The sequence below is a fragment of the Lepisma saccharinum genome, chromosome 2 (genome assembly GCF_977018435.1).
Source record: "Lepisma saccharinum chromosome 2, izLepSacc3.1, whole genome shotgun sequence".
In the NCBI taxonomy this organism is placed as follows: Eukaryota; Metazoa; Arthropoda; class Insecta; order Zygentoma; family Lepismatidae; genus Lepisma; species Lepisma saccharinum.
In genome coordinates this window covers 133,662,440-133,687,235 of record NC_139230.1, presented here as the reverse complement: position 1 = coordinate 133,687,235, position 24,796 = coordinate 133,662,440, and the positions used below count along the sequence as shown (strand labels likewise).

The window sequence follows — 24,796 nt, the reverse complement described above, 5'->3', positions numbered from 1 at the left end:
CTCCCTTTTGACTCGGCTCTTTGTGGAAATATGTCCGGAAGGAAACGATTGTGCGTTAGGGAAATCGATGAGCTGTTATATGATACGAAGTGTTTATGGTGAGGCGTTTGTTAGTCCTAACAGAGGAGGGAAGGGAGCCTTTGCAATCGTTTATTTTGTCTATACTTCTGGATAGACACATGCTTTAGACTCATGCTTCTGGCCTCTGGCTATCGTCAAGCTTCATTGCATTTCTAACATAGAGGCAACAACACCAAACCTCATCCAATCCCCTCTCTCCTTGCCCTACCCCCCCCCCCCCACCACTACTTCAGCTGGATCAACAGGTCTAAACACAAAGAAGAATGTGTGCCTTATCAGTACTAAATCACAGCATTGGAAGCTTGGAGGAAAACAGCATCGTAAATACCAAGCATTTATTGTGTCTGTCAACTGACGAGCGAACACGTGTTTGGGTGAGCCCAAACACGTGACAAGGAGGGGGGGGGGGATTTGGAATTTTCGAAACACGATTGCAAAACATGTTCCGAACGAACTGTCAGTGTTTCAACCTCAATATACAAATATAAGTGTGGCAAACCCTCGATAATTGTATCTAAAGTTGTTTGTAACATGTGTGTTACAGCGGCTACAAGGGACATACTTTTTTTGTAACATATATGTTATGGCGGCGAACTAAGGGTTAAATAAGCATATTATTGTAACTGACATTATGTACGTAAAATACAAAAATACATAATTTTTGGGCGACATTTATTTTCTATGAGGTGCGTTACATCCACCCCCTTTTTCAAATGACTGTGGCTTTCATGGCCACTATTACCTGAAAATGTAGAAAAGTAATAACCACAAGCACACAAACAATTTAACACATCTATGCAGAATTCAAAGAATGAAATTAATCGTACGGTGTTTCCAGCTTACCACTAATTGATGGAAGAATCTATTTTATTTAACACATCTTACCTGATGGGGATGGCTCCTATCTTCAACATACAATATAATCATTTTGATGGTTTGTAGTAGAAATAAGCATTCTGACATGTGGAAATAATATATATCTTTCACCAGGAATGGAGTTCTCAATACATATGAAGTAAACTCTTTTAAGCTTTCTTCAGATCCACGAAATTCATATGCAAAGTAATTTTTCAGCATATCCCACACCAGGTTAGCCTCTACATTCTGAAAGCAAATTAAAATTTAGATTCTTTATTCTGTAAAGTTAATTAGAACAAACCTAGGTTTAATTTTTTTATCATGATTGTGTTAAATGAAGGAACATATATAACTTAGTAAAGTAGCTACACTTGAAACATGACTAGAACAAATGTAATTTGCAACTCAAATAATACAAGTGAAAGTTGTGTGAACTCAAAGCAATGTACACAGGGATTGTTTCCTGGAAAATAAGAACACAACATATTTTTCCACACAGGAGTCCCTATGTAGTCCTCTCTTATATTAAGTGCTGTAAGTTCAATTCGTCCTACAAGTATACAATCTGTCATAGCGCGAACCTGCTCCCAGAGTTGATCATGCAGGAGACCCTACACAAGGTGTCCATAAGCAAAAACTAGCGACTCTATCCTCTCCAACTGTATCTTGAACTCAACCTGTGGTTCTAGTTCGAACCAGGTACTTATATACTCATGACAACCAGCCAGGCCCCACACACTGGGACAAAGGACATATTGAGAGCTGTAAGAAGGAAAGGGGTTGGAGAAACACTAACTTCAGAATTCCTGGCTACGGAACAAGAAACAACCTTGGCAAGAGCATTTTCAAACATCTAAATAACTTTGCACAACATTTTTCCAATTTCAGAGCTGTGTTGTTAAAAACCACAGATCAAATGTCAATCTTGGGAAGAAATATCATTGGCAATTGTCTCCAGGAATTGGAAGAACTTTTGAAATGTCAGCTCTTCGTATCCATGGTGTGGTATTACATTTGAAGGTGAAATGTGAGTCAGTTATGCTTTTTCATGAAGGTTGCTTGACAGTTTGTATCATCTATCACAACTTCCAACCCTACCCTTTTATAATTTTTTACAGTATGCAGCACAATAACAAATGTATTTGTTTGAACACTGAATTTATGATTGGACACACTATCGATATTTTTGTATACGTTGCTGGCTGTATATTATGAGTGGTCTTCATCAGTCAGTTCATATGTGATACAGCTTTGACATAATTTATTACTTGTCAGGAATGGTTGACTGTCTTGAACACACATGTTCAAATAAAATGTTTCCTTGCTTCACTTTTTGGGGGTGGGGGGAATAGAATATCACCACTGTTGATTTTCACACACACTAAGCACATTCATAATGTGGTTTTGTATAAGTAAGTGGAATTTATCACCAAACACACTATGCCACACTAAGATTTAGTAGAAATAACACACTTCAATTTTATTTAAGTTAGCTAAACATATTTATTGCTATTGCTATGCTTACACATGAAAAAATTAACAAGCAATAGCTATGTTTACCAGCATGCGTATTTTGCTCAGGACTAATCAGGCACGTAGTCAGGGGTGGACTAAGGGGGCTGAAGCCCCCCACCAAATATCTAATTTAATTAATGAATAGTGGTAATAAATCTTATATCCTTAGCAGGATTAACCATCTTGTATGATAATTTGTAATATACTGAAAAATTCATCTTCAGGGCTTCTACCCCCCCCTCCACCTTTTTCACCTTTAGATGGTGGATGCTGATGGAGGATGAGTTCCTCCCAAACTTAAATCTGGGCTACAGGGCTGGAAAAAAATATACTTATGTTTATCCATCCAGATTGCAGGAATTAACTCAAAATCTCTCCAAACTACACACGATATTTCTTCAATTCTGTCTTTTCTGTTCATTTATATACACATGAAGGTACGACATAGTAATTAATATATCCATTGTTACTATTATTAACAAAAAAAATTGAACATGTTGATGTTTTCCCTTGTCATTTTATGGTACTCTTCAACCACCGCTTTTTGCTTAAATATTTTAATTTTACATGCAATAATGAAAAACAATAGAACATGTTCACAATGTGTGACAATTAGGGGTTCAGCAGGAAATATCCGAATTTCAATATTTCCTGAAAATTACCATTTTCTAAAATTTTGCAGGTTTTCCATTTTTTCAAATTTGGGGAATGGGCATTATATGTTCTCTAAGACTGGTCTTGTTGTCGTGCTTTCCTATAAAAAAAATATTTGTCAAGAATAATTTATCACAAGATACATCAGTCCTTGGATTTCTGACAGAATTCTTCCCGCACACACACGTTCACCTCCAGCTGAACAACACTCATGAATATCATTGCAATTTTACTTGCTTTTAAAATGGGGTATTCCTATCAACACCCAAGACCCACATATGAAGCTGTATAGTATTTGATCAAACAACATCTAGTGTGGCTTGAAAAAAAACTTGTGGTTTTCGAAATGTTAGCAACCTTTGGTGAAGAGCTCCAAACTAAGTACTCTTTTCAACTGTTCTTGGTGTATCAGTAGTGCATCCTGAAAATTTGACCTGGTTTACAGCAACAATTCTAATTTAAATACATATAACAAATAAAATATCAGCAGGCATGCACGTAAACAAAAACAGGAGTGTATTAACTTCAAATTTTCTGACAGTTTTCTTCTGTCAACATTGTTTGCAGCAGTGGAACTGAACATGCTAGCCAGGTGTTTCTGAATTGCCACTTGCCCACTTTCTATTTGGCTCCCTCACCCTCCCTGTGTACCACTAGGGAGGAAACCTGGTCATCAGCAGCTTCCTTTGGAGAAAGATCAATGGTGAACACAAGCCAGTCCTCTTTAAATAATTTACTTAAATTCAGGTTTAAAAGCTTGCTTTAATAGTTTGCATAATATATAATGAGCAATTTCCCATATAGTAAAGCTAAATGTATATGAGAAGATTTGGTTTACCAGTGGTAAAGATGATAGCATGGAGTGTGGTGTATCCATATTGAGAGTAATGTACACGTTTTGCAAATTTTACTATGAAATAACCAAATGCATTTCATTCTTACCAAGAGTTTGGTGATACGGCAAACAAAATCCAGTTGATCTTTGGTCACAAATCCCTTTACTACTTCCACAGATAACTCATTAGGTGGCTTATAGAAGCTCAAACCCTGAGTTATCTGCTTTTCTGCACTCTTCAATGCTGAAAGAACTGCATCATTTGAAGCTAAAATGTGTGTCCCAGAGGTGATGCCCCACAACTGCTTGCAATATCTATGAAAGAAATTTTAAAACAAAATCATTTCATCAAACCAATGAATAACATGTGGTGTTTAAAATGCAACAATATAAAAACAAATGAAATAAATCAAAAGCAATTGTGTAATATTGATTGATTGAATTGGTGTTTTAAGTCCACTTTATGCACAGTAAGGCTAATTGGGACTGGACCTACAGTTTAAAGTGGAATCTGAACCACTATGTGCCTCCACCGGGTATCAAACCCGTGACCCTTTGATTACAAAGCAACGACACTACCACTATGCCATCAAGGAGGCCCAATAGTGTAATAGTAATAGTCTGTAATATAGTGAACAATTCAACCATTTTGTTATTACTTTTATGAATATGATATTATAGTTCATAGAGCCTAGGTGATTCTGATAGAACCAGCCTGATGAATTTGCTAATAATGCTGCAGGTGATAAATATAACTGCTCACAATTATGACATATTAACACTCGAAGGACGGGACCCGTCAATTTCACGGGTGATCGTATTTTGATTCTAATTTTGACAATGTTAATTTTACTCCACAGCTTCCATGTTCTCTGACTTTTAACAAATATTTATGCTATACCCTTGTGTAAAAAGTTAAACTTTTATCTCACGTGTAAAGGATAATATATTGGATTAATACTATAAGTACGATCACCAGTCATTTTGACGGGTACAGTTTTTAGGTAGATGCATCTGTTAGCAGTAGCATATTCTAAGTGTGAGTGAACCTTAGTTCATATTTGCTCATTATTGTTCGTCTAACGGACGTATTTTCAAGTTGAATGTTAGTTCAGATAGGACAATGAATTATCTAGAGTAATCTATTCGCTTACTCTATTTGGCTCAGTTCAGTGTCCAATATGTCGCCCGAACCTGGCTTACTGGATCGTGATGTAGCTACTTCATTATCTCCTTGATTTGTCAGATGTCGAATCTGAGGGAGAGGGCAATATTGATGAATATGGTGAGTTCAGAGTAGATAATGACAATGCCAGAATAGATGTTCATTACATATGACTTACGAACTTGTCTACAATTATTCTTCAGATGAAGATGTGCAAGATGATGGCAATACATGTGAATGTCGGCAGATAGATGTTTCCTCTTGTATTGATTTTTATCGAATTATTTAGTTTATTTTACTTTGCTTTTGTGCCACTTTTGGCTAATTGTGAAGATGGGAAAGAGTGATGATATGATTAAATTGATGAATGGACACTCACAAACATCCATGCCCAGGCCAGGATTCGAACCTAGGAACCCCGGCATTGCAGCACGATGTGATAACCACTAGGATTTGAACCTAGGAACCCCGGCATTGCAGCACGATGTGATAACCACTATGCCACAGAGGCCGACGTTTTCTTATTTCCCAGTGAGTGTTCATGTAATTCTAATTATTGTGATAGAATAACGTAATTATATTTTTCAAAAGTTCCCATCAATGAAAAAGGGAATTGTAATATAAATGGTAATGAAAAATGTTTCTACAAATACAAAAACAAAAAAAACAAAAAAAAATACACACCATAAAGAAATAAAGGTACTATTATCGTATGAGGGAAACACCTACGAATCATATATTTCGGACTTCTTTACATTGCTAACGTGTTATTTTCAAATGTGGAACATTTCCTAAAGTGAAATAATGCATATCAATGTCTATTTCTTAGATTTACGAGTACTTACTGTTACTTGTTGTTTCAAATCTGTAACACATTATGGCCGTGATAGAGTGTGTTTTGTCGATGTATGCAGTGTTGCAACCTCGTTCACCGGAAAATATCTACTTTCGTGCCCGGATTTGAAATTATGCTAATACGTCGCTCACAAACCATCGACGTTAGCCCCACAAACCATTCACGTTAGCCCCAAAAACCATTCACGTTAGCCCCAAAAACCATTTTCCGTAAGGTTAGGTTAGGTTAAGTTAGGTTAGGTTAGGCAAGCATAGTTAAAAAAAAAATAAAAATACTCGACACGTCATGTTCTAGTGAAAACACGGTGAGGCTGAAACACTGGCTACGGGGTTGCATCATCTTAACACACGGAACATTGCACTCTCGTGCAGAAAGCAAATGGCGGGAGCAGAAACAGCGTGTCGGACAGATATTTTCGCAGAAAACAACACGCATTCACATTAAAATGGATGAAATCTACATTCAGGAACTTCCACAACGCTAAAGAAAATGATTTCCGTAAGTACTTTCTCCTGTAAATTTGAAGGAATCCATTTCCGTCATACGATAATGTAACCGAAATAAAATACACCCATAAAAAAATAAAAGGAATAAATTAAATAAATACATGAAATACACATATACACCTTGGTGATTTATTTATACACTGGTCAACAATTGCTAAGGAACAAACACATATTGACCCACATCTTTTTCATACACAACTCCCTGTCAGTTTGTTGCCAGAAAGAGACCAGTAGAGGGCAGCAAGGAGTCGTTGTGCCCATTCAGAAAGAAATGTGTGAGCTTGGAGCATCGTTATCAGGAACAGACTGCAGTGCTGTGGCAGGAGGTGGTACCCACGGGAGACAATCAAACATGGTAGAGGCCGTTGGCAGTGCAATACTGTTGTGCAACAGATGAAGTGTGTAGGAAGATGGCAAGAAGAGTACATTTAAGTGATTACAAACGGGGCAGAGTGGTTGGTTAGCTGGAGTAAGGGTGAAGTGTCACTGAAGTGGCACGTGTTATGGGGAGGTATTGAAAAGTGTCATTTCCAGACTTCAGAAAGCTACTCGTACCAGAGGAACAGCTTTGTGTATGCATGGTGGAGGTCAAGGAAGGTGTACAACTGCTTGCCAGGATCGGTACATCGTCCAGGTGGCAAAAAAGAATCGATCTGCCACTCCAGCCCAAATTGCTCAAGACCTTGTCGGTGCTTCAGGTGTCCATGTGTCCCCAAAAACCATTACACGACGACTGAATAGTGGTGGGTTGTATGCCTGGAAGCCAGTTAAGTGTGTATCATTATAACCAGCTCACTGACGTGCCAGATTACACTGATGTGTGCAGCATTGTAACTGGGACTAAGATAAATTGGCAAATGTTATGTTCTCCGATGAATCGCGGTACTATGTGACAAGTGATTCTGGACATCAAATGGTGTTGAGAGAACGTGGAACATGATATCATGCACAGCACATCTGTGAACATGACAGGAATGGGGGACCTGGAGTCATGGTATGGGGGGGCATAATGAAAAATGGGAAAACGCCACTGCACATCTTCGCCGCAGGATCCGTTACTGGAGCACGGTATTCTACAGAGATCCTGGAAGGTTATGTTCATTTTTTTCGGGGTGCAGTGGGCCCTGACTTTCTTTACATGGATGATAATGTGCGTCCACACAGAACTGTCCAAGTGACAGAGACACTGGAAAGAGAAAACATCAACCGCATGGACTGGCCTGCATATTCACCGGATCTCAATCCCATCGAACATGCGTGGGATGCTCTCGGAAGGCAGGTTGCACAAATAATCCCCCAACCTGGACCCTCCAGGAGCTGAAAACTGCACTTCAGGAAGAATGGGACAATATACCCCTCGTGCTCACGAACGCTCTCATCGACAGCATGCCGAACAGGTGTGCAGCTTGCTGTGCAGTCCGTGGTGACCACACACCATACTGATTACCTCTGGACTCACTCTACACATGCCAAATTGTGATTCATGTGCTTTCCTCACTTTGTTTTGCTTATGCTGGGTTTGCTTTATGACGTCCTGTTTCTTTGGTCGATGGGGAATCCCAGTCATCTTTTTTCAATAAACCTTAACTGATATCTGTACTTATATATTGTTCACTTGTTGCACCCTGATCACGTAGTCAATTGTTATTGGTCACAACGTGCTTGTTCCTTAGCAATTGTCGACCAGTGTATATTTATGGATACATTTCATTAAAATTTTGAGAATGTTAATTTAACTCCACGTCTTCCATGATTTAACTGAATATGAATAACACCTGTAGTATTCTCATCAATGTCTATTTTTCTATGGCATAAGTCAGCACATGAAACAAACACAGTCATTAATTACAGAAGTGAATTCACACATGTTTTTCATGAAACATCTGACATTTCACATAGATTAGTGTAATATATATGTATTTGTAATTTTTATTTTATTGATACTGGTAAAAATTTACCATCTTTATATCAATACAAAAAGACAAACCATCCCTTGCCACATTTCATTACGAAATTTACTCTTGTGCCTTCCTGCCAGCACACTTCCACTTTGTAATCAAATGATCCTGGGTTCAATAGCTAGTGAAAGCAAACTGTACAGTGGTTCCAATCCTACTTTAAAAATGTTGGCCCAGCACCAATTTGCCTATTTGGGAATAAAATGCACTTCGGCAATTTGCTCTAATTTGGTATTCTCATACAATGAGTAAGGCCATGCTGAAATAGAATAGAATGTATCTCAATTTAAGAAGCAGGCATGTTTTGGCCTCATGGGCCATTCTTACAGTCAAACCTTGTCACAGAAACAAAGAGAGAGAGAAAAAAGATAATACAAAGATTATACCATGATAAAATAATACATTGAATTGATTAGGCTAGTATGTACAGTGTGATTGATTGATTGATTTAGTTTATTTTACTTTGTGTTTTGTGCCTCTTGGCTAATTTGCGAAGATGGGGATGATTGATGAAATGATGAAATTGATGAATGGACATTCACAAACAACCAAGCCCGACCGGGATTCGACCCGAATCCCTTGGCGTCGCAGCGCGATGTGCTAACCACTCGGCCACAGGGACGGGCAGTATGTACAGTGTGGAGTGAAGATAAGTAATAAGCCATTAGTAGTGCATTTTGAGGGAGGGGTCATAGGTAGGGGAGGGTGGGGCAAGTGCATCCACCCTTGCTGAATTGTAGACCATGACAGGAAATGACTCCGCGGAAAGCTAGTTGGTGTCATGGAAGCTGGAGAGGCTGTGTGTGAGGCAGTTGCATGCTTGCTTGAAAATAGAGGATTTGACGGGTATGTATTTATCTTCAGTGTTATCTTTACAAGGATTATGGTATGTATATAAAGAAGCGTGCATTACTTATTGCCAATACATATTAACAGTTCTAATGTATATATTGCACAACATATCTTTTTACGAACCTCATGATGGCATATGGTTAATGTAGCATTTTTAACCTCGCATACAGGGGGGGGGGGACAAAAAAATAAAACATGTGGGGTGGGGTAAGAGCATCCACCTAGAAGCTTAGATGGTTTCACTTGCCCCAGCTTGATTGATTCACTAGTAGGTTATATTACTTTACTTTACTACCATTAGGTTAATCTCGATAAAAATGCCCCCATGTGTATTGAGCAATATGAGAGTATGAGAACTTTTTGTTCTGGGGGGATGACTACTCATTCCTTTTTCCAGTGTCAATTTTGTTTTGGGAAGGACTTTGAAATTTTGTAGTTTACGCCCTGGGAGATATTACTGTGTACTGTAATGATATAATGATTTTACCACTATAAAATGTGGTACAACATAATCTGTGATCAGTTATGATTGTGTTTCATATTTTGACAACCTATTAACTTTGGAGTGTAAAGCTTTGCAAAAAAATAAGTAATGTTTCTCAAACTAAGTAGTGGTAGGTTGGTTGATTTGGTGTTTTAAGTGCACTTTAGGCACAGTAAGGCTAATCGGGACTGGACCTACATTTTAAAGTGGGATTCGAACCACTATGTGCCTCCACCGGATATCGAACAAGCAGTGATAGGAATACACCCCCACTTACACATTTATTCACAAGGCATTCATGTAATTAAAAAAAATCCCAGGATGCTGAGTAAACCAAATACATTAAAATGTACTCACACAACATCCATTCTCATTCTCCATAAATGTTACTGGTCATCAAAAATGTGGTAAAAATCTGGTCCTGAAGAGGAAAAAATATATAAATCTGATACATCCTATGCAGAAAATATGCATGCACAACTTATTGATATATACATGTGGTTTATTTTTATCATTCACTGCTTACTTTAATCTTTTTTTAATGCTATACTGAACTTAAATGGGTGAAGCACTGTAAACAGAGCTGTCAAGGTAATTTATTTGCAATGTATTTGATAACGATTCTGAATGTTTAATGATTTTTTAGACATTTCACAGAAGAAAGACAAAGTATTATAAATATGATTGTTACAGTAAATTTGAACTTTGATGAAAGTAATTAGAAATGTTATGAGTTTTGAAAAATGCAATTTATCAGGGGAAAAAAAAAAATAAGAAACTTACGCAAGCATCTACACTTCTCATTGGCAAGGCATTTTTCATTCACAGAAGAGAAAGTATCACAGAATAGTGGATATGAATGTGAAGGTAAATTTGAATTTTGCTTTCTGAAAGTAATTAGCACAGTTTTCACACCTGAAAAGTCTGATTTATTGAAAAAAAGCAGATGTACAAAATACCTTGCGCAAATATCCTCGTGTCCCATGGACAAGGCATTCCACAAACTACTGCCGACATAAGGCTTGAAGGAGTGTTGTGCTTGAGACCAACATGATTAGCTGTTGAAAGTATTTAGTGGAATTATGGTAATGCTAAAAGCCCTAAACCTGGCCTGCCTAACCTAACCATGAAACCATTTAGTAACATTATTTGAACACTAAGAAACATAGGCGTAGCTAGAACTTTATATTTGGGTGTGCACAAATAAAAAATAATGAGGTCTTGTAGCTTTTTAATAGCATATTTTGCAATACAATCACTTTGCTCTTTAACTGCACTGATGTTTGTAAAGGAATATAAATTCACTAGCTGAAAATTTCTGAATATATGTAGTAGAAAAAATCAAATTGCATAGAAATTACACACACAAAATGTTCATAAATGTTACAAACAAATACATCAAAATACACGTCATCTATAACAGGAGAGTCTGTCAAAAGGTACAATGTTCTTAAACTCATCAATAACTCCAATCTATCCTGCTTCTGAGTTGCTCTTAATTTAGTTTTAACTTGGGTAAGCTTGGAGAAAGATCTCTCACACGTGCAGCTTGTGGCAGGTATAGAAGAAAAGCGCTGTAGTACAGAATAGAATGCAGTAAATATCTTCTTTCTCCGTTCTTTCTCCAACCACTCAAACCACTCCTGTAGAGTAACAGAAGAACTTCCCTTAGGTACAGAGGATTTTCCATTCAGAAACCTTACTTCTGCCAACTCGTCGCCTGACAATTTGAATGTTCTAGCTAAGACTGCTATTTCTTCATCCTTTACGTTCAAGTTAACCAGATTTCCCATGGCAATGATGACCCCAACAGTTTCTTGACGAAATCTCTCATCAATACCACAAACAACCGAGTCTAAAAGAGGATAATAACAAGAAATTCTCATCTCCTCTTCCTTTGTTTCATACAAATACTGCGAGCTGACCGATTCGTCAAGAGTCTTTGCAATTTTGCGCCTCTTCACTGGAGTAATTGAAATCTCCAGACTATCACAGACCTTCATAGCTTCGTTGAAGAGTTCAATGAATTGAGATGAATTTCTCATGGATTTCACAGCATTGCAGAGCGATCTGACACTCGATACAGCTGAAAGTAGATTTACATCTGGACTTTGGACATGATCTTTTGTAGGACTGGATATAGCATTGTGAGACAAAAGACGAACTCAAACGATCTGACTTGTTGTTTTAGTCCATTCCCTTTAGCTCTCACATCACCCTGATGACTGTTTTGAGTGATGTCTTCCAAAGCCAAAATAATTGCAGAGTAGTTCCTTTTCACTGCAGAAACAACTTCAGCACGGCACGCCCATCTCGTTGTTGACAAAGACTTCAGTGTTCTTAAACTAAGACCAATTTCCTGGTATACACTTTCAAACAACTGCATGCCTTGACGAACTACATTCAATGAAAGAGTAAAGGAATTGAATTGTTCTGAAAAAATTCAAAACTAGTCTATTTTCGGGTCGCAAGTTACATAAGTCCACAAGTACAACATTCAAACAATGAGCATAGCAGTGAACGTACATTATTGGACTGTTCTTTTCTTTGCACCCCAGATAGTTTCCCAGAAATTGTTGAGGCTCCATCGAAGCAAACTGAAAGAACATTTTGGCAGTCAACACCAAACTTTGACACCACTAGTACTAGTGCTAACATATTCAAAATTGTCTGTGCATCTACAGAAGATAACTTACGAAGAGACACTAAGTGCTCAACAGGTAACTGTTTAATGACATCAAAATATCGAAAAATTTTGACATCTGTTCATGATGACCACAATCACGCGTTTCATCAGCGATAATGCACACGTTTGTACCAAGTAATGACATTTTCAACTTCCGTACAAGAACATTTTTCAAACTGCGGATTAGATCATTCTGAATTTGTGGACTTAAGTAAGTGCAATTTTTTGGCCAGTTCACTAAGTATTCTTTCAAAGTGGGGTCATATTTGGAAATTAAATCAACGACATCTAGAAATAAACCCCTGTCATTTGCTTCTTTATTCTCAGTATGACCTCTCAATGGGCAGCCTCCTTTTGTAAGACAAAGAATTATGTTTATTAGCCTCTCCATGATTTGTCGATTTTGCAGTCTTGTTTGTTCTTGCTTTGAAAGAAAAGCCTTCTTACACTCATCTAATTGGACGTCAATTGGTTTATTTTTATTGTAGTTTGACCAGGAACTTAAGCTTTTCTGGTGTCCTTTAGATTTTTCATGACTTCAAAAACATTCGTTTGCTCTATGCCAGTTTTTAAAACCTCGTGTAATGAATGCTTGATCAAGGTGCCCTCTCACTGATGCATTGTTTGAAGCAAGAACTCTGCAGTAAAAACAAAATGCAGTCAACAGCTATTCTATATTCCAACTATTTGTAACTGTAAAACCAGCTAGATTGAAAGGCCCTTTCTTTCCCACCTATTCTACTTCTAGGGAAAACCACCAGGTTTGGTTAGTATGGTCCTAAAATCACCCTTACATCACATTCTGTTCTGTTATGTGGTATTGCATTCACAGGGTCACAAGGATCTACTGATATGTCAATAGGCTTACGTGGTGTTTGTTCAGGGTCAGGAGCATTCAAACAGGATGGTTTGTTATTTACAAGTTCACCGATACCACTACAACTGGTACTATCACAGGCGTTTGAACTTTCAACTGTCTTCTTTCGATTGGGACCACCTTCGTTTCTTTTCAGTCTTATGACAAAACTATTCATCTTCTTTTAGAGCATAAACTCACTATTTAAAAAAAAAAAAGTACTGTAAGTTTTCACGAACGAAATACGACGTCCACAAGCGGCAATTTTCATCAAATAATGGCTCCTTCGATCATTCCGAGAGACGAAATTGCAACAGAATCCGAAAAAAACAAAAAAACAAGTACAACGAAGTAAACTAGTCTGTTCAAAAAAGAGATTTAAATACCAGCCACCAGCGACATTGATAAATAAACTTCCAACAATATAGTTGCATCATCAAAATGTTTACTGATAAGCTTTCTGCCCCAAGAAAGCATACAATAATGAGTTGATTGTGAGAATGGAGGGGAAGGCGATTGTTTGCAGCAAATATGTTTCTGTGACATTGTTGTTATTGTTATACATATTGTTTCCCTGTATTATATCAGTTTTTAATTTCGAGCATTCAGTAAAGAAAATAACCTATTTCCACAAATATAGGTAAGTTTTAGACCAATATTGAGGAAGGGGGTGGGATTCGGGGATAAACTCAGCGAGTTTAATATTTCGAATAATCTCTACTTTTAATAATTTTGTCCTGGAAAAGAAAGATGCCGCTTATTTTCTCCTTTATTGAAATATCTGTCTTTAATTCTCTTTGATAAAGCAGCCAATTAGGGTGTGCCTAGGCACACCCGTAGCTCCGCCTATGCTAAGAACCCTAAACCTGACTCAATTAACCTAACTACAAACCCCTTTTGCACCACACATGTGACCTAGATGGCTGAAGCAGTCCATAACCAAGATCATAGTAAAAGAATGGATGGTTGCAACAGAAGAATCATATAGGAATACACGGAAGTGAAAAACCATTCTCAAGCAAACTCCAAAGTATGTGTTAAAAATTTTAAAACCCGTGGCTCAACAGACCGTGAGAGCCAAGGCCTACCTACCGACTGACAGCCTCACCCCCACATGCAGAGGTGGACAATCATCCAACCGGTTATGAGGTTATGTGTGGTCAGCACGCTGAACCCCCAGTCATTATTGTAGGTTTTCATGACCAGGTTATGCTACTCATTCATAGCTCCCCAATTTCCTCATGACGGTGGGTGGCCACCTACCCCATAGACAGGCTATAAGCTCAGGAGAAAAGTCATTCACTTCCTTCAGGAGACTTGAATCTACGAGCATCCTATAGTCGGAACCCAAAGCCTGATGCCTTACACTGCACGGCCACGGCATGGGACCGAAAGTATGGTTAACAGACATAAATAGAAATAGTTTAATGAAAAAAATGTCTGTGTACCATGATGAAATCTGAATGAAATAATCAGAACTTGAACCATGTATTTTATGTAGAAATTCAGAAAAATATTTTTTTCACAAATTCAATCATGGCATGGTTGGATGGTATGGTACCAAAAGGGTACATCAACTTGGCACATCAAAAGACTGTCCATTGGTAATTGTTTAAAGCAAGTCTTACAAGTGATCCTACTCAAGTTACACTTGTTTAAAGTTTTTACTAAGAATAGCACAATGTTCAGTGTGTTAGATGACGTAAACCCCGTAGTCAATGTTTCAAACTCGCCGTGTTTTCACTATAACATGACATGTCGAGTATTTTTAATTTTTTTAACTATGCTTGCCTTGCCTAACCTTACGGAAAATGGTTTGTGGGGCTAACGTGAATGGTTTTTGGGGCTAAAAAACCATTTGTGAGGCTAACATCAATGGTTTGTGAGGCTAACATCAATGGTTTGCGAGGTATCTGGGCACGAAAGTAGGTATTTTCCGGTGAACAAGTTGCAACACTGCATAAATCGACAAAACACTCTCATAACGTGTGATGAACCAGTAAGCTATCGCCATAATGTGTGTTACAGAATCAAAATAACGAGTAATAAAAATAATAATAATAAAAAGAATAATAAAAAGAATAACGAGTAAGTACTCGTAAATGTAAGAAATATACATTATTTTCGTTAGAAATTCATTATTTCACCTAAAGAAATGTTCCGCAATGCAGAATAGTACGTTAGCAATGTAAAAAAGTGTGAAATAAATGATTTATAGGTTTCACAACTATAGTAAAGTAGTACCAAAAAGAAGAACTATTGCAAAGTTGGCTCAGAAGTGCTATGTTGCCAAATTTAGAAATTCAGGACTTCGAATTTTTTCAGGGCATGCAAACATTGTGTTGCAAAGAGTAAATACAATATTTTCCCTGTCAAATGAATTCTTCAAACAACAGCAACTTACATGCACTGTGGCTTGCAAATCTACTTTTCGCAACATAATTCCTCCAAAATTAATACTCTCTCTCTCTAAAATATACAAATTGGTTTCTCCAAACTTCAAACTTACCTCCACAATCATCTTCCCAGTACTCTAAATTCTCATCCCCACCCTCCTGTAAAATTTCCATAAACCATTACACAATCAAACTGTGACCTTAATTCTTTCCCCAAAGCAATATGACTGGCACAACTTCCAATTGGTGTATGATAATGTGTGCACTTGTTTTACATCATATGAATGTCTACATATGTATTTATACATCAGACACATGTATGTACTACAGAGGCATACTGAAAAACAGATTCCTGGAAGAATATTTACTTGTCACGGTAACGGTTCCAATTTTTATATGATATTTTCCAACTCTCAGAGGAGAAAGCCTAATTATAGCAGAATTTTGGCAATCATTTTCATACAAAATTTGAACCTTCCTCAAGGTAATGAGTACTATTTGTATTTGGTAAAAATTTACTATCCTTCGGACACCTCTAATTTTTTCATTTCGTCAATTTTTGACATTCGTACTTATGTATCTGCTTCGCGGAACATTCCTGAAGGTGTATCAACGTTGTTTTGATGAAATTTGAACTATGTTTCCTAACCTAACAGAACTAACCTATCCACGCGGCAATGGTTCGTGGGGCTAGCTATTCTCCATCGGAGAATTAATTTTCAACGAACAACATGAATTTCAGCTATGAAACATCCCCACATCACACAAAACACCTTCCCGATGTTCGACAATGCTACAGGAACTTATTACGGTAAGTAGTTTCTTCTAAATAAATGTGTCTGAAGGATAGTAAACAAGTACCAAAAAAATATTTATGTTGGGTAAAAACTTAAAAATTACCTTATGTAAGCATGTGGGCTCCCCATAGACATTCTCCATTGATAGAAGTGACAGTATGTATCATAGATTAGTGGGAATGAATGTAGAAGTAGTTTATACCTTTTTTAGAAAGTATTTATGGATATCATTTTAATGCACCGATACCGGAAACCCTTTTGTACCTCACACATGTGACCTAGGCAGGAGGGGCAGTTTGTTCCTAACCAAGATGATAAAATTGAATGGCTGTTGGCAAATACTGAATTATATAAAAGTATATGGAAGTGAAAAACCAGTGTCAAGGAAAAATGCAGTAAGTAATTGTGAAAACTCTGCAGCACGTGTTAACAGACATATCTCGAAATCGACGTAATAGCTCTGGTAGAAATAAAAAGAATAATGAGTCACAAATTGATACAAAAGTTTGAAACGTGTATTCCTCACGATTTAATGTTGGACTAATCGAATAAATTGTGCATACTGAAGTATCGGCATAAGTATAAATTATTTAATAACGAACTAATCATCCTACACATACATTTTATTTCAAATTGTGGGTGCATCAACACTATGAAAAATATTCTTTTTGTGAATGTCAGTAAGTTAGGCAGGTTCAATTACTTACTTGCTTCAATTTCTTCAAAAGTTTACATTTTATAAAATGTGAGGCATATTTGATTTGATATCCTTAGTATCTCTACACTTCCTTTCTCTTAATTCATAATTTTTTCGGTAATGGTTCCGATTGGTTTATGATTTCTCCTAGCACAAAGACTAATTATTGTAGAATTTTGGAAATCATTGTCACACGAAATTTGAACCTTCCTTAAAGTAATGAAAGCTGTTTGGACTTGAAAAAAGTTATTTATGTCGAAAAAACAACTTGAAAATTACCTTATGCACTTCTCATGGACAAGATTTCTCTGTCAAGAAGCAACAGTACATATGGTAGAAGCGTGGGAATGAATGTAGAAGTAAATCGGAACTTTAGTAGAATGCATTTAGAGACTATTTTAATGCTAAGGGATCCAAACCTAACCTGCCTAACCTAACCACGAAAGCATATATTGAACAAAACCTTAAGTAATCCCTAAAACTCCACATTATGTGTTAACAGACGCACATCGAAATCGAACCATGTAAAAATTGCGTTCATAGCATGACGAAATCGCAATAAAACAAAAGGAACTTGGTCCAAGGATGGCACAGCAAAACACAAATAGATGGCATATGTAAAAATGACTGATTTTAATTGTAGGCATACAAATAATAAAATTTCGGTAACAGTATGGTATAGTGAAAACACATTTCTTCAAATTTACAGGAGAAACTACTTATGGAACTGAGTTTCTGTAGACTTTTGGAAGGTCGTGGAAGTGTTTTCTTCCTTCGTTCAACTTATTTGGCCGGTAAATCATATTTTTCGACATTAATGTCTCTCCGAAGCACGATAGCTCTTGCCACCACTACCATCGACTATGTGAATGAAATGTTCCGTGCGTTCGATTATGTAACCCCCTGTTAGTGTAGCAACCACATGGTAGTTTTACAAGATGACATGTGAGCATTTTTTTTTTCCAAATTAATTTTCTGTTTGCCAAACCTAACTGAACCTAACCTAACCTTCTGTGAATAGTTTGTGGATCAATTTTCGCTTTAAAACCTTCTGTGAATAGTTTGTGCGGCATTTTTCGGTTAATAACTCTTCGTGTAGCAACCACGCGGTAGTTTTACAAGATGATGCGAGAGCGGTTTTCTTTTTCCAATTTAATTTTCTATGTTTGCCTAACCTAACTGAACCTAACCTTCCATGAATGGTTTGTGGATCAATTTTCGCTTAAAAACCATCTGTGAATAGTTTGTGCGGCATTTATCGGTTCATAAGTTTGGAAACACTGCATATCAGCTGACACTAGACAACGTGAGCCAAGATTTGCCCGCCATATTGTGTGCAACGAAAGCAAATTAGCAATTAACAATAAATACTTGTAATATGAAAAATTACGCATTTTTCAGTGAAAAAAGCATAATCCCACGTTCAAAAATGTTCCGCTATGCATAAGAGGTAAGTAAATAATTAGGAAATAAACGAGTGAAATGTGTTTTCACTATACCATACTGTTACCAAAATTTCTACCCTGGCAGTCAAAGAAAATGCACAATTGAACATAAAATATTTTGACGATGGCAACTCTAGTTCACTGCTCCATAAGCAGTTTATATCATCTTATATGTATTATCAGTACCAGTTTCATAGATCGGAGAAACATTAAAATCGCATATTTTGTGTTTCGCATGGTTCGTACTTACCAATTGTGTATTGCGGAACATCGTTCAAGGTGTCATTATGCTTTCTACACGAAAACAAATGCAATTTTTCACATTCTGAGTGCTTTTTTTATTCCTTTCTTCGCTTCCGGAACACACAATATGGCAGGCACATCTTGACTCACGTTGTGGATATGCATTGTGTCAATCTTCTTCGCCGAAAAATACCTACTATCATGTTCGTCACTGGTGGAAATTATACATTATGCACGAGTAGCTGATGGATAGCCCCACGAACCATACACGGATAGCCCCACGAACCATTCATGGATAGCCCCACGAATGGTAACAGTTCAGATTGTTTTATGATTTCTCCTAGCACAAAGACTAATTATCGTAGAATTTTGGAAATCATTGTCACACAAAATTTGAACCTTCCTTAAAGTAATGAGCGTTATTTGGATTCGAAAAAAAAAAAGTTATTTATGTTGAAAAAAAAACTTGAAAATGACCTTATGCACTTGTCATGGACAAGATATTTATTCTCTGTCAACAAGCAACAGTAAATATCGTAGAAGCATGGAAATGAATGTAGAAGTAAATCGGAACCTTAGTAGAATGCATTTAGGGACTTTATTTTAATACTAAGGAAACCAAACCTAACCTGCCTAACCTAACCATGAAAGCATATATTTAACAAAATATTAAGTGATCGCTAAAACTCTGCAGTATGTGTTAACAGACATAAATCAAAATCGAACCATGTAAAAATTGCATTTGTAGCATGATGAAATTACAATAAAACAAAAGGAACTTGAGCCAATACCTCGACGAACTATGTAAACCTTGGAGAAACTCATTTCCGTAAGTAGTTTCTTGTGTAAAATTGAAGAAATGTGTCTCCGATGTATGAAACTGTTACCGTATTATCATATTGACAAGGGTTAGGTGTTGACAAGGGTTAGGTGGCAGAGCAGCCCTTGGCTGAACCTCGCCCCCTTTATAAAGAATTATTATTATTATTATTATTACCTAGGCAGCAGCCGAATATAAAACAGATTCTCATAAAGCAGGTAAATTTCTCGTATCGGACAAACGGATTTCTTCAAATTTACAGGAGAAATTACTTACCGAATGCAGTTTCTTTATACTTGTGGAAGTTCGGGGAAGTGTTTTCTCGCATCGTTCATTGAATTTTGCCAGTAAATCATCCATTTTTTCGATATAAATGTGTGACCGATGCACGAAAGCTCTTGCATCCATTTACTTCCAAGTGGATGTAGCCTGTGTGTGATGACGTAATCCCGGTCAGTGTTTCCAAACACGTGTTTTTGTAACTGAAGAAGGTACGTTTCCGCAAATGGTTTGTGGGGCTATGCGAGAATGGTGTGGGGCTACGCATACTTTTTTCGAAACCAATTTTTAACTATTGTAACCTATACCTGACCCCACCTAACCTAACCTTACCGGAAATGGTTCGTGGGGCTATGTATGAATGGTTTGTGGGGCTACGTTGGTATTTTTGGGTGCATTGGGGTGGAAACACTGCATGCCGAGTACGGTAGTGAAACTGTGACCGCCATTTTGCGTGTTACCGAAGGCAAAAAGAAACTAAGAAAACTTACTTGATATGTCGCAAACAGAGCTTATTTCAGTGAAATAAGCGAAATGTCACCTTCAGCAATGTTTCTCAATGCAGAATACGTAAGTACGAATATTCACATTAAATGAACTAGCAAATTTCAGCAGTTTGTCAGATACGAGAAATTTACCCAAATTCATACGAAGTAGATCGGTAGCAGATGGGTACGTACGAATCTCAAAAATTCACAAAACGAAAAAGTTATAGGTGTTCGGGGACAATCAGATTTTTACCCGCATATTGATGAACAAGCAATCGGGAAGTTGAGCCAAATTTAGTTAGTAAAATGAGGTAAAAGACTGTGTAGAAAAAGTTACTACTTTGTTTTCCACTCTGCCCGTCGAAATGGTGTAATGGAACAGTTCATCTTCTATAATGCAAGATTAGATATGGGAAACACCAGTGAATGATAATAGCAAGAACTTGAAGTGATTTTGTCATGACTATTAATTGTCATGACTATTAATTGATTATGTCAACTTTTAATGCACCTCAATACACAGTGTGGCACTGTTTTTAATCTTTAAGACAAACACAATTTTCGACGAATCCCTCACATTGAAGTAAGGTACTTATCAAAAATTGTTAGCGAAAAGTTTTTTTTTTCTTTTTTAATAGGAGCAACAACACACGTGCATATTAAATACCGAATACTAATATTGAAGAACATAATTGTTGTGTTCAACATTGTTTCGTATACTAGTACAGTTTATTGTACCTGCTTGAGTTTTTCAACCTCCGTCTAAGCATCAATATCTTTATCCATTTCAAAGGAAGTGCAATCTAAATGGAAAAGACCGCCTCTTCGTCCACCACGTCGGTGATATTACCACCACAGACTTCAAATCTCTGAAGTGAGCGATACAAACGTAGTGAACAAGTGAGCATACACGAGCAGGGTAGCCAGGAGTAGCAAAGAAGCTCAGTTAAGCCAAGAAAACGGGGGAAAATATAACATCACAATCGACTAACATAGTTTGTGTGTCTAATACCAAGGTCAACGGTACACACGAAAGTCAATCGTATCGTGAAGATGTGTGTACGTACTGACATGGACGTCCGCAGGATTTTTTTCAGGGAGAGGCAAGGAAGGTATTTTTTTCCAGGGGGGCCAACATGGCATATTTTCCCCAATAATAGTGTTCATCCCTCAAAGATAAATTTGAATTTATCATGTTCGTGCAATAATTAACACACATTATTGTGGCTGAAATTAAATTATATGTGTGAAATATGTAATTTTTGGTTCACTTTTGTTTTCCAGGGGATGGCCGCGGCCCCCCCTTGCCCCCCCTTCCGGACGCCCATGCGTACTGATAACAATCCATCAAGGATCACTCAGCATTCAGCAATCCAACATTATGTAATTCACTTTTGTTTTCCAGGGGATGGCCGCGGCCCCCCCTTGCCCCCCCTTCCGGACGCGCCTCCAGGATCGCTCAACATGGTAGCAAATGTTGACCTGCTACGTCACACAGTTTTATGGCCTTTCCTGGATGCAGAGTTGAGAAGTAGCGATGTTCCAGCCGAAAACAATTGAAAATCGCATCCCGTTGCCTTGTGGCGTCTGCAGCGAAAATGGCAGGGCGTGTTGGGCTGTTGAATACGGTGTCACTATTCAAGGATTATGAATCGATGTGAATGACATGTATGGATGCTATTTCAAATTAAAGTATGTGGTTAATCTCGAAGTAAAACATGAGTAGATCTAGATCTGTGTCTACTGTCTATAGAGATATAATTGGGGGGAAATGTTATATTCCTAATTTGAGAGCATTGGTTACAACAAATTCTCCGTGGTTACAATTTTCTTTCTAAAAAATAATAGGTAACCATGGAGGAGTGGCATTGAGTGCAGAAAGGTTGTGGCCAGTTTTATTTAAGGATATATATTTTTAATTAAATACTATTTTCGTATAGGAGTGCAAGTTCGACACAACACTCTACTTCTTGTGTCTTTGTTTGATTTGGTGTTTTAAGTCCACTTTAATGCACAGTAAGGCTAATTGGGACTGGACCTACAGTTTAAAGTGAAATCCGAACACCATGTGCCCACACGGGTATTGTGTGTGTGTGACCTTATTGGTTGTAAACCTTTATTATAGTAATTTCGAGAATGTGCTTTGAAATGAAACTATTCCTCAATAGTTTCATGCCATTGTTAATAGGTCGGCCCCCGTTGTGGAGTGGTTCCCGGCCTGGGAATGAATGCTTTTGAGTGTCCTTTCATCAGTTTCATGATATCATCACTCATTCCCATTTTCGCAAATTTGTCAAAAGTGGCACGAAAGTGAAGTAAAATAAAACCAATCAATCAACCATTGTTAATAGGACAATAATAAATACGATTTATGAACTATAGTTTCCTTTAAATTTTGTTTTTTATCGTCGCTTTTCTGCCACTTTTGGCTAATCGCGAATATGAGGATGATTGATGTTATGACGAAAGTGATGAAAGGACACTTACAACGAACGCCAGACTGGGATTCAAATCCGTGACCCTTGCGTCGTAGCACACCACGGAGGTCGGCTTACGAAAAGAAAGGTTAACAGTGAGTATAAGTTGCAAAATGTGTGCAAGATTGTATAACGGTGTTCTCACGTTGATTTCACGCAATAATGTTTGATATAGTTTAAATTATCAATTGCTGATTGTGCTTTCGTAGCTGCAAAAAATGTAAATTAAACCACTATATAAATATATATAAATAAACACGTACGAATTGGCGTTCATACATGAATATGCCACATTTTTTAGTTGTCTTTATGATAACTCTGCATGATCATCGTTTAAGTTATTGTAATACCATCCTCCTTCCAATGGATTTTCAAATATCACACGGTGCATTTCTTGATATCACGCTCCCTTGAAAAGTATGTATTTCACCCAGGAAAAGGCCTCGATACTTGATGCCAATTTTTCTTGCAAAAAGAAGCTGGACACGTACTTGAAGAAGGGACATTCATAAATAATATCCCGGAGTGGTTAACACATCGCGCTAAGACGCCAGGGGTTCCGGCTTCGAATCCCGGCCTGGGCATGCTGTTCCTTGTGAGTGTTCACCATATCATCACTCATCCTCATTTTCGCGATTAGCCTAAAGTGGCAAAAATGCAAAGTAAAATAAATTAAATCAATCAAATAACATCCATGCCTATACCGGAACTCGAACCCAAAACTTACGTAGCTTGATAAAAAGTGGTCTCCACCTCAAGTTGAACACATGTTTGCAAAGCATGCTCATCCGTTTTGCCAAAAAAAACTTAATGTTGTGAACAGTACTTGGGTTCATTACTTTTTTTAACTGCGTTTTTTTGTTGGTATTTTTAAATATAGTTCAGTTGAATCCAGTGCATAATTATCCGTTGACAGATCACTCATTCTCCGAGAATATAGTGGCGAAAAAGTTATTACTATTTAAGGCTATTGGATGCGCGACCTAAAGGTGCGCTTGGGCTACATAATCAAACTTGCAAATACTTTTTACTCCACGCATCTTTTAGTTCCGCCGCGCCATGATGCAACTAACAGAAGACAACAGACTTGCAGACGACAGTTGACCGCAGGTAGCGAGAGAATTTTATGTTGAGTGAAGCCGCGTTCGCTCCTTCTCAACAACCAGGTAGCAAGCGCCTTCAGGGTTCTTGCTACTCAACAATGTTGGGTTGCTGAGTGATCCTGGAGGCGCCCATTGTTGAGTAGCATAGCAAGGATCCTTGGAGGCGCTGGCTACTTGTATGAAGTGAAGAAGGAGCGACAGCGACTTCACTATGGATGCAGTGATACTTTTTTTATTGCACAACGCTAGGACAACCTTGCGCTCTGACGTCAGAGCTAGAATGCTTACGTTGTTAGATTAGGTCGGTTAAGTTTGGTTCTCTTAGCATAAATACACCGTAAATGTATTATCTATGCTAAGAGAACTAAACCTAACAACTTATGCATATAGCCTAACAATGAAAGAGTCCTCCGGTGACGCCAGAAAGCAATGTTGTCATCACGTTGTACGATAAAGTCGACTTTTTACAGCTGATAATAATTGAAAATCACATTGCGTCTGCGAGGGAGCCTGGCAGTCGGGAGATTATTATTATTATTATTATTAGGAAATACTACTTCCCGCAAGGATATCACAAATATGCCGCTGAGTGGGCATCCCCCCCAAAAAAACCAAAATTTTAATTCGCACGGTGTTCTGCGACACTTGTGCGCCCTTGGTACGTACACGCTTTTGGCAGACTGGCTCTCTTGCACGGGCAGACCGACTCTGATCCAGGCAAGAAGAAGGGTGGGTGGTGGTGGTG

The 24,796-nt window shown here is 37.7% G+C and overlaps 1 protein-coding gene across 2 annotated transcripts in view; it reads right to left on the bottom strand.

The window, feature by feature from the left end:
• Positions 1-21,840, bottom strand: part of LOC145984131 (nucleoporin Nup188-like) — a 236,228-nt gene extending 214,388 nt beyond the window's left edge. The window contains exons 1-4 of one of the 2 annotated variants that reach the window (XM_083117569.1): positions 21,806-21,840; positions 10,122-10,185; positions 4,051-4,258; positions 967-1,185 (exon numbers count right to left, since the gene is read on the bottom strand). In XM_083117569.1, the coding sequence (XP_082973695.1) occupies positions 967-1,185; positions 4,051-4,258; positions 10,122-10,138 (444 nt within the window). In that variant the 5' untranslated portion in view covers positions 10,139-10,185; positions 21,806-21,840. Of the gene's footprint in view, positions 1-966; positions 1,186-4,050; positions 4,259-10,121; positions 10,186-21,209; positions 21,335-21,805 lie in introns of those variants that run through there. The other variant, XM_083117567.1, reaches the window with a different exon arrangement.
• Between the last annotated feature and the right edge of the window lie 2,956 nt (positions 21,841-24,796).